Source organism: Anopheles ziemanni, chromosome X (assembly GCF_943734765.1).
Source record: "Anopheles ziemanni chromosome X, idAnoZiCoDA_A2_x.2, whole genome shotgun sequence".
In the NCBI taxonomy this organism is placed as follows: domain Eukaryota; kingdom Metazoa; phylum Arthropoda; class Insecta; order Diptera; family Culicidae; genus Anopheles; species Anopheles ziemanni.
The window spans coordinates 16,860,692-16,871,723 of record NC_080707.1 but is presented as its reverse complement, the minus strand read 5'-3'; the positions used below and the strand labels follow the sequence as shown (position 1 = coordinate 16,871,723).

Below are 11,032 nucleotides of genomic sequence, written 5' to 3'. Positions count from 1 at the left end.
TCTTACACACAAAAAAAACCGTAGAAACATAGGGAAGCCAACGCTGCAGCGATATGTGGACGCTGCAAAGGAATAAAAGATGAACTTACGGAATGAAATTGAAAATTGACTATGAGTTAAACAAATAAATTGGATGCATCGACAAGTAGTAAAAAAAACCTAGTCTAAGAGAGGAACATGCACCGCACGAACCGGGTACGGTTGCGTGTCACAGTGCAAGAAAAAACGTTGTTATTATTATGCTGTATTTAAATAAAGAGCGGAATTTCGGAAACAAAATTCACAATGTAAAACAAAACACCAAGTCGTGTGCCAATTCTCTGCGTCCTTTGCATTTTTATTTATTTCCACCGTTCGTTGCGACCTTCTCATCCTGCCTTTCCACTCTTTAAGCAAGTCCCTTCCATTACTACCTTACCTACAACATTACCTCTTTTCTACTCTCTCTCCCGCTCGCCCTTTGTTTAACTATTTTCTTCATGATTTGCACTCGGAATGAATGAAAGAAAATGCAGGAAGAGTTAAATATTGTTTTTGTGTGTCTTTTTTTTATTTCATTTCATTTGCGTTTATTTTCCTTTCAATGGGAATCATCATCTGTTTAAAATCTATCGCACGATTAAAACATCAAACACACACGCAATCCGGGGTCCAATGTTTCACTGCTTCACTCACATACACACACACAACACACACATACATACACACAAACACACATGCGCGCACTCTTCAGTAGGGGAGTGGGAAGGATACGTACGTCGACATAGTTCATTCGTTTTCCATTTTCCTTGAGATATCCTTGTTTTCGTCTTTGCCCTTTCGAATGTGTCCCCCTCTCTTGTCGCTATTCCCCCGTGCTCCGTGCGCGAGTGGTCTGAATTTTTCCTCCTCCATACCGCGGGATGTCCGTACCGTTAATAATGATCAGCAACGTTTCTGGGATTCTCTAGTGTTGTGTTTTTGTTTTACTCTTTTTATTACTTTTCTGCTGGGTCTATAAATTATCTTTACTCTATCATGAATCAAACGTGTTTGTTTTCTCTTTGTTTTACTTCTTTCCACTGGAAGAACTACGTTTTAGACAGAAAGAATGCCGACGTCCAGTCCTGATTATCGTTGCCGAAGTTCTCCTCGATGTAGGTTTCGATCGTGTGGTACAGATGCTCGGAAACGCTCCGGTACTCGTGATCCTCGTCGACGTACATCTGGAAGGGACGCGGAAAACGCGAAAGGAAAACCATGCGATCAGTTAATGGCAAACGAATGGAGGCGGATCTGACGCTAGTACCTGATGGCGGAAGATGATGCCCCGGTTGACGAGCGACCGGGTGAGCAGGGCGGCGTGCTGCTCGTGCACCACGCAGTCGGCGGTGCTGTGGATGATCAGGAAGTTTTTCGACGCCAAACTACCGACCTTGGTGGACAGGTCCGACTCGATCAGCGAACGCTCGGCATCGTCCTGCTGCAGCACGTAACGCTCGGTGAAGAATGAGTCTGCGAAAAAGAAGGCGAAAAGAGGGCATTAAGCACCGTGTCCCTCTACTGAATCTGTCATGCGATCAATCCGAAGTTCTTTAAGTGAAATGAATTCATAATATTCACTTTTGACCCCAAATATGTTAAGCCAAATGTCCCAAAAGCGATTTCGACAAAACTAGATTCAGAAGACACAACAGTCTCGGCACAAAGTGTGACGTGTGCATTGTGAGTTCCTTATGATGTACTGACTTTTAAACTCTCCAAAACCTCTGTATGTACCATGCCTTTGGATCCTTTTAATAACAAATTTTATTTCTTCCAAGGTTCTTAGATTTTTTCTATCAAATCCTCAAGATGTTAAACTGTGGCAATGTATTCTTGGACGTCGTCATATTTCATTACGCTTCCTAATCATATTAGAAACTCAAAAAGGAGGTGAATCGATAATGGACGAAGTTTTGAAAGTGAAGTAAAGGCGTAAAGAGAATGGGCTGGAAGTACTGGCGTTAGTGTTGTGGTTAGTTTAAAGAAGATGGTCGGTAAACAAAACATCACACTACTCACTATAGTAACGGAAGGATACGATCGGTGAAATGGCGGCAACACATTTCAGCACCTGGCTCGAATCGGTAGCCAGCATCTGCATCGCAATGTAGCCACCGTAGCCCTTGCCTGAAAGGGAAAGAGGGAGAAGAAGAAAAAGTAGACCATAACACGAGACGTTGGCGGAAGATGACGACAACGTACCGTACACGCAAATACGGTTTGGATCGACGAGCTTCAGGTTGTCTCGCAAGTACCTTCGGGAGTAGAGAGAGAAGCATCGGTTAGGATGTGTGTGCAAGATGGAGGTTGTTCTTCGTTGGGCTTACATCAGCACGGCCAGTTGATCCTCTACCTCGATGCCGACGCGGCCACGGATCTGCGTCTTGAGCGACTCGCCCTGGAAGCCGGACCCCCTGGCGTCGATCTGCGCGATGATGTACGACTGGTGGCTGCTCAGGTACCAGTTCCAGTCGACGCCGTACTCCTCCGACACGAGCTGCCGCTCTGGCGACGCCTCGCTGGAAGGGGGGTACATCATAAGCGGGAGTCATACGTGCGGAAGACGTGTTCTGGAGTGTTGTGGAACTTACATGTGCAGGATAAGGGGCAGCTGCAGATCGTCGTCCTCCTTGACGCCGGGCGGCAGGAACAGTTTCACCTGCGCGTTGAAGTCGTACTTGATCTGCACGCTGAACGTCATGATCTGCGGCTTGGCGAGCTGCACCAGCTGGTCGCGCAGCTCGTTGCCATCGTTCAGCACGCGCACCTTGCGCTCCGAGCCGGCCTCGACCAGGTACGTGGAGGGCGACTCCGGCCCGAGGCACTCCTGCACGAAGTACGTGTAGTCGTCGTTGAACGCGACGCGGTTGTACAGGCAGTTGTTCGGCCGCCGCTGGGACTCCTGCTCGCCATCCGAGGTGGTACCGTCCGCCGCCGACCCGCTGCCGCACGTCACGCAGTACGGCACGGCGGAACCGGACGGACGCAACAGCAGCACATCGCTGGCGTTGTGGGTGCCGGCACCGTGACCAACACCGTCCGGTCCTGGTTCGCCGCCGCGTCCGCCGGCATTCGTCATCGACGCCACCGTTGCCTGGTCGAGCCCGAGCGGGATCTTGTAGAGGTGCCGCTGGCCCGGCTTGTGATACGGCGCGGCCATGAAGTAGACCAGCCCGCGCCGCTCATCGTAGCCGACGATCTCCGTCACCTCGAACTGGCCCATCGTGAGCGTGATGGTGCGCTTGGTGCCTAGCTCCACCAACACCAAATGGCGGTAGTAGCCGTGCGAGCCGTCGCGCACGTTCAGCCGCTTCAGCATGTACAGGTCCTTCGGGACCGGCAGGGCCGACGGCGGTGCGGCGGTCGTCGTTGTCGGAGCCGCCGTGCTGCTAGTAGACGTCACCGTCCCGGAACTATTTCTCAGCGCTTGCGACACCGGAGCATCGTTGACGGCGTGGTCGGTGAGCGTTGGACGATGGATAAACAGTGCCGTCTCACCGATCAGCACCCACGAGTTAGCGACGGCCTTCTCCTGGAACATCTGCAACGACCGCAAAACCAAAGCGGTACACAGTAAGTACTCCACAACACTCCAAGTAAGTTACCAAATAGTTTAACTTGTGGATATGGTCATTAACATGTCCAATACAGCTTTTGTGAGATATTGCAATCGGACGCACATTCATCAGTCGAATTGGATTCATAATACTTGCTCTCTTGTTGCTCTTCAGCATGCTTGCTTCTCTTGGTATTGTCACGCAGTGCCTGGCACTAAGTCCCGGCAATTGCCCTTATGAATACATTAGACAAGGAATACTTACTACCTCCCTACAATTAGGGCTTAGGTCAGGCTTTCTCGGTTAAGTTTTGCATGTTTTAATTTTGCATGTAATTTTGATACTTTTCTAACTCTGTTGCCTTTGACTCTGTGAACGATCCTTACCTCCACGCACGTGAAAGTCGGTGCCCGGCAGAGAAGAACATGCGCCAGGCTCTGGTTGCGGCTGGCATACGTCACAGACAGCTCGGTTGGCGAGAGCCAGCTCAGCCCGCCGACGTAGCTGTCGGTGGCGCGGATGTGTGCCGGTACGCTGATCGGCTTCGGGAAGATGTACTTCAGCACGCCCAGATTCACCACGTACACCGTGACGTTGGGGTTCGCCGAGTGTACCTTCGGATAGCGCAGGCTGCGCAGCTTCGGATACTGTTGACCCTCGCCGTACCAAAGATACCTGCGAGGCAATCGGTTGATCATTGGATATAGAAGGATTAGCTGACAACCTAGGCGGGTCGCGCTGTAGGTTGGTACTTACTGATACTGCTGCACCTGTGATACGTTGAACGAAAGGTATGCCAGATGTTGGCCATCGGGTGAGAAGAGCAGCGAAGGTCCCTTCAGCTCCGGTACGTTCGAGTACAGCCAGTCGGGTACGCCGTTGAGTACGAAGCCATCCTTGCCTGTGACATAAAATGCCCTTTGTAAGAACGACCGAGAGATACGGGGTAAGAGGCCTACCGTTGGTGGTGATACGACAGATCAGATCGTATTGCATGCGCGGCTTGTAGTAGATGTCACCCTGATGCACGAAGGCTATACCTTGCGACGATCCGGAAGATGTGGACGACGAAGACGACGACGACCCGGACGATGTGGAGGAAGGTCCTGACTGATGACCCGCCTTATCGCCCGACCCCCTGGAAGAACCATTTGAAGTCGTCGGTGCCCAGAGCACGTACTGCAGCTGTGGCGCAAGCTGGTCACCTTCTTTTACTGACAGCGAGAACACGTTCGACGCCGCAAGGTCGTAGATGAAGTAGCTGTAGACGGTACATGTGCACACACGCGAACAGGTGAGCGACGGTGTCAGACGGTGTCAGCAAGTGACCTACCTTCGGTTGTATTTCTGCGTGTTATCACTCGAGGCGTACAGCAGTACAAAGTTCCGATCCGGCGACACATCGTAGCTGTCCACGTTCAGCTGCCTCTGTCGCGTAGCAGATAGGGGGTGCAAGTGTGGAAGCGGAAAAATTAGCCTACGAAATGCAGCCGAATGGCGAGCATAGGAGGTGGACACTTACGAAAGTGGCGTTGTTCATCAAAACCTCAAAGCGGAAACCGCCATCTCTGGTGATCTGCAGCGATGTCAGCCCTCCCTCGGAGTTGATGAACACGTACTCGTATCCTTGGCCGATCGAATAACCCAGCGTTTAGTGTGAAGGAAGAAGAAGAAACAAAACAAACCGACAAAAGGTGAAGATCCAACTTCCAATCGAACGAGACAATCGCCGGCGCCGGCGAGAACTTACGGTTGATCCAGGATCCGTTCTGTCTGTTCCACTCGTACCGGCCCGACTTGATGTCGTACAGCGATATTCGACGCCCGTGGAGCTTCGAACTTTCGATTTCTATAAAAACGCGGTCGGGCAGAGCAAAATGAGACAAATGAAAGCAAAACGAGGAGACGTCGCAGGACGAGCGTGGAAAACCCAAAACAGTATGACGACAAAAAAATACAATGAAGGATAAAAAAAACAGGTAGAAAAAGAGAGAGAGAAACAGATAGAGAGAGACAGTAAGAGAAACGAAGAAACATGTATATGTAAAACAGAGAGACAGCGAGAGAAAGCGAAAGAATCGTCCATTCGGGAAGAAGTGAAAAGAAATTAAGAAAACAACAACATGTACTACTTTCGATTGTTTTTATCCTTCAGGCCCCCTTTTTCTACTAATACTGCCACCGCCTAGGATAAACTCGTGACAAACATTACCCCCAACACCACTAGGACTAGCAACAGAAGTGTGTTTCCAGTAGACACAAAAAGCTGTAAAAAAACGTTTGCGCTCACAAAAACTCGTGCACTCGATGGCCTAGAAAGATCTGCACTAAATAGTACATTAGTTTCTCAGGCGCCCTTAGTACATACATACATGTTCCAGTACCAAAAAGAACGAAAAAAACCAAAGGCAGGCTGCAGTGAAGAACCGAACAACAAATAGTAGGCATTAAAGAGAACACCAAAAGAACCAAAACACACATACACTTAGTACGACCAAACCCATTTGCACGGAGAATAACCAGCATACTAAACTGCAACTTGAGGCATAATCAAAATAAGTGCACATTTACACAGTGTCAGTAACCATCGATTGGCAGCTAGGTATAAGGAACAAATTCGTTAAAGTCGCATGCTAATACAGCTTATAGTAAAGAGACGATGCTAAGTATCCACCTGGCGACCCTCGGAAACAAACGTTGCGGTCCGGACTAAACATTTTAGACAATTTTCAAATTTGTCAAAACCTATCACAATTAATGCATTTTTAATTGTTCTGGTGGTTTTTTCAACCTAACTTTCCCTAACGATAAACATTATACTAGTCAATGAGCTCCTTAAATTTTATATTCTCATAGACCGTGTACTTGTTTTCCAAAATTCAAAAATCATTACACACGTGGGTTCATTTAAACGGAAAATAAGGATTCCTTCACTTATTTCCACCTCAAGTGTTGCATTTCTTGTTGTGTTACGTTGTGCAGTGTTACAAGTAAAACTAATAATTGTCAACGGACTCCGCAAACGACAGGAATCGAAAAAAGGGTGATAGTTTATATTTATATGTTATATCCATTATTGCGGCATTATATCCTCTCTTCATTATTGCAGCATATAATCCCAGTCCTATTCCACAATCGGTTGAATTTGAACAAAACATTCGCCAACTAACAACGTTAAATGCGAAAAAATGTTCAAAGTCTTGTACTGTTTAGCTTCAACTTCCACGTTATTTACATCAATCCGGAAACATATTAAAAAAACGTCAAGCCTCATTATAAACAGCTGTAAGTTCATGTATTGTTACTATTCTTACCTTTCGGGCAAAAAAATCACTACTACTACTACAACTACAAAACTTGCATTACAACAAAAAGTCGTTGGAACGTTTAAACGGATTGAAACATGAAACATGTATTACAGAACAAAAATGCACCTGGTGATAGAAGTAGAATGGAAAACACAATTAGCCCCAATACGGCAGCAATCACTAAAAGCGCAATAAAAATTCCCCTCCAATTTCTTTTTTCCGAGGAAGAGACAGTTAACTCCTATGCAGAGGAATAAAAGCAAATAGAAGAAGGAGGAAAAGAAGGCATTGAAAGGGCAGAAGAGGAGAGAAGAAAAAACGAGGATCGGAGGAAAAACGGAAAAGACAGGACCTCAAACAATGGAAGAGAAATTGTTGTATGATAAGGGAAAGTGGTACGAAGAGCAAAATAGAGAAAGGGGTCAGTGGAAGGATAAATGAAAAGTATATTCGATTGGAAAGTGTTTGGAAAAAAAGGCAGCGACAGAGAGAAAGAGAGAAAGAGAGAGAGAGAGAGAGAGAGAGAGAGAAAGAGAGAAAGAGAAAGCGAGAGAGAGAAGAAAGAGAAAAAGAAAAGAGCGTCAGTTTTCCAGAGTAATTCTTTTGTGTATGTTTTTTTTTGTTTGGTCTATAATAATATTACGTTAGATTTATGCATCATATGGGGATTAGGGCGCGTATTTTCGACAAGTAGGTTGTTTGTTGCTACTATTCCTGTAAGTGGTGTGTCGTTGCTCCGACTGATTGAAATGTACATAAAATGTGGATGGGCACAGGACTGTGTATGGTATCGGAAAATTCATTTTTCTTTTCTCTATTCCACGGACTTGTTTTAATGTATTTTTCTACGTTAGGAGGAAGAAAAAGCACTCTAGCGAGTCACTAGTACAGCGTTACTCTAGGTGAGGCTATCAAGGTATAAATATATTATAGGTTGTATAGGCTCTTAGGCAGCAGTGTTTAGGAATAGGAAGGATAGGGGAGGCCTCTACTTCCGGGACGCCAACCAAGCCGTCAGATACGAGTCCTTGGGGCAGAGGAGGGTGGGCGGGGGGTGGGGGAACGACTGAAGCCATTGCGCGCCAGCGGGGGAGGGTGGAGAATCAAGAAAAACTCTCAGCTGGGATAGGCCTACAGCGGGAGGTATGGCAGAGTGAGAGGAAAGGGGGGTGTCGGATAGCGAGAGCGCGAATTGATCTAGTAGATTGTGTGCACTTCACCTCGAACTGCGAATCTTTCTTGTTCCGAACGGTCGCATGGCCCGTGCTCTGGACGGTGTTCATCTTCGATGTCGTGGGTCTCTTCGTCTTCTGCACCTACGCCCTTCCTGACTCCTGGTGGGGAGCCGCGTGCCAAGAACTAGCTGGTGATAATGGTGCTTGGTGATACGACGCTCCGTTCCCCTCAGCGCTCCTCAGATGGATGTAGTTTGCGTTTCGGATTGCTGTCCCTGATGCTGCGGCTTTGGAAGACCTCGAGGCTGATTGAGCTGAGTTGTTATCGCCTAATCCACTGGGCGCTGATTGAAGCCTTCGGTAATTCGGAGGGGTCCAACCGCTGCCTACTGCGGAGCAATTTGGAGCGCCTGTTGTTGTACACCACTACAGCGGCACCACCCGCAGGACATTCCTGGAGGAACTTATCTCTAGGCTTCGCTTCGCAGCGTTCCCTCGTGCGGAAGAGTGTGGAGCACTGGCAGCTGCTCACTGCTGCATCGCGGTACTTTGCCTGCCAACCTAGGTGCTGACTTCATAGGTACTATAGCCTATTACTCCTCCCGCATTACACGGCTCAGGTAGGATAACGCTTCACTAAGCACTCGCTCTCGAGTACATTCCCGTGCATTCACACATCCACACACACGCACCTACACGCATTGGGACACACACTGCTGGGGTACGAAAAGCGTCCACCGAACACGGAGTTTCCGAGCTGCCAGAACTGCCACCGTGTCCGTCGTTGCGTTGGGCGCAAACTGCGTTGAAAACTGCTTCACTCCAACACACTGGCTCCCCGCCACGACCCCACCGTTAGGTTCTCTTCCCGCTCAACCCCCAAACCTGAAGGTGAAGGTGTGCTCCTTCGACTAGTTACTCTACGGTTCACGCGTCCTCCGCGAACAACTATCGTTGTTGCAGGCTTTGAACAATTTCGCCGTTTGTTGATAGGCTACTATCCACTCCCAGGTGCGATCGTTTCCTGGCAGGATTTGTGCACCGCTACGCTGCTACAATTGGCTCCCACTGGTTGTGCCTTTTGCAAAATTTGTCCTGTCTGCTGCCGTTCGCTACTATTACCACTACTAATACTACTACTAGCACTGGTACTAGCGATACCATAGCTGCTGCTATTCTCCCGCTCGCAAGTACTAATAGACGACCGTGTCTGTGTGCGTATATATGTAAGAATGAATGGGCCAAACACACAGTCCACGAGAACATTTTCCACAGGTCGTGAGTCGGAAAACCCGCATCCATATCTCAGCAAACGGACCAACATTCAGCTTCACTCTCTGCGCTATCGTTCTCTCTTTCTCTCGAGCCATCCTTCCATGTGTCCTTGCTGGAGCACCATCGCGGGTGTCCTTTGAAAGAGCACGGAAAGGGATTTACTTTGACATGTTTATCCTTTTTATGATGATCCGTTTCGGTATTCGCGTTTTCGCGCGCATGCCTACTCGATTTCTCCGCTTTGTGTCACCGCTGTATTACATGACTGAGTCTGAAATGGGGGTTTTCTTTATTTCTCTCCCAATCGCTGTTAACCTCAGGTTTGGGGCAAACAAAAAATATCATAACGCGTGTTCTGTACTTCGAGGGAAAACACATAGGAGGGAGCCGCGGAAAACAAGGAGTCCGCAACACTTACCCCATCGCGTTTGAGATAGTCATGCGTACTAATATCGTGGGTGTTGATGCCCCTTGTTTGTTGTAAATTTCCTTTACCATCTCTCTCATCATAGTTTTCTGCTCCAGTTATGCATCCATATTTCTCTCCTTGTGGTGAAGTCCTGTGGTTTTTTTAAGTATGTACGCAGCAATAGTTTTTTTGTAACGGACAAAAGTGAGCCATGGGTTCTGGCCTAGTTGCGATGAAAGCCTGGCACATATTTTGGGGCAAATTATTTACATAGAAACAGGGCCAAAGCTCCACATACTGCTCTACCACGCGGCGCATGAGGAGCAGGAGGAAAATCTAAAATGCCACAAGAGAAGAATCAAATACAGGTTCAATCCTGTGCTAACCCAGTAAGCATTGGAAATTAAATGCAAGCCAATTCGTCAATACCTTGAGAACACTATGCTGGAATTGCAACAAAAACAATTGGTTTAGAATGAGAAAATCAGTATATTTCCTTCACTAAAACAGTGTTATGGTTACCCACTACAGCATCTTTTCTGTCCATTTACAATCCACGGGTTTGCGCACCCCTATGGCCAAGATGGTTTCTCGCCGTCCTTCAGTACTCTTCCGTACAGCGCACTCTTGTCACGGAACATGGTCATCCGTTCCGTTTCCTTCCGGTCGAGGAACCATCCGACGCCGAAACCGAACAGCGGCACCACGCTCCACAGGTACTGACGGGTGATTCCAAACACCATGGTTGCTGATTGTTGGGTTTATTGCGAAATAACCGGTGCCAAACGTCCTATGCAACCTGCTGCAGCTTGCCTTGCCGCTCCTTCTTCCACTGCCGGGTGTAGTTGTAGTCCGCCGCGATAGACCCGAACGCTAGCGCTGGGAAGATGATGACTACCTTGTAACGATTCCAGAATTGGCGAATCATTAGTTGGCTGCAAAAAGGGTTCCGCGTGTCGGGCAAAAAAATTATGATATAGCAATTTCGAGTATCACAACAAATTGTGATATTTCACCACTCTTTTATGGACCAGCAAATCAACAAAACCTACCGCTTTCGATTGCACCAAATTACATAATTGTCAAAATCGTCCACTGACAGCATGAAACTGACAGCAATTGACATGCGATTCCCAATGTTTTCGTATGGCTTGTTTACAGTGGCCGGTTACAATTCTGCCTTCACTGTTAGCTAGTTATATACGTATTTACAACAATTAATATAAAGCAAATCTTACAGTACGAATTATGGTACTTATCTATGAATAATCAAAGTACCTCGTT

General features: G+C 47.6%; 2 protein-coding genes across 2 annotated transcripts; both read right to left on the bottom strand.

Moving 5' to 3' along the window:
• Window positions 1-912: 912 nt before the first annotated feature.
• LOC131290575 (dipeptidyl aminopeptidase-like protein 6) lies at window positions 913-8,172 on the bottom strand. Its single transcript, XM_058319733.1, has 14 exons — window positions 8,110-8,172; window positions 7,016-7,130; window positions 5,332-5,430; window positions 5,104-5,207; window positions 4,915-5,009; window positions 4,541-4,842; window positions 4,338-4,482; window positions 3,968-4,256; window positions 2,616-3,565; window positions 2,352-2,543; window positions 2,227-2,279; window positions 2,044-2,151; window positions 1,289-1,494; window positions 913-1,205 (listed from the first exon to the last, which is right to left on the bottom strand). Exons 1-14 carry the CDS (start codon window positions 8,170-8,172, stop codon window positions 1,071-1,073), a joined length of 2,856 nt encoding a protein of 951 aa, XP_058175716.1. The 3' UTR covers window positions 913-1,070.
• A 2,070-nt stretch (window positions 8,173-10,242) lies between these two features.
• On the bottom strand, window positions 10,243-10,836 carry LOC131290807 (NADH dehydrogenase [ubiquinone] 1 beta subcomplex subunit 1). Its single transcript, XM_058319985.1, has 2 exons — window positions 10,801-10,836; window positions 10,243-10,642 (listed from the first exon to the last, which is right to left on the bottom strand). The coding sequence occupies exon 2, from the start codon at window positions 10,489-10,491 to the stop codon at window positions 10,321-10,323; it is 171 nt and encodes a 56-aa protein (XP_058175968.1). The 5' UTR covers window positions 10,492-10,642; window positions 10,801-10,836; the 3' UTR covers window positions 10,243-10,320.
• Window positions 10,837-11,032: the final 196 nt, after the last annotated feature.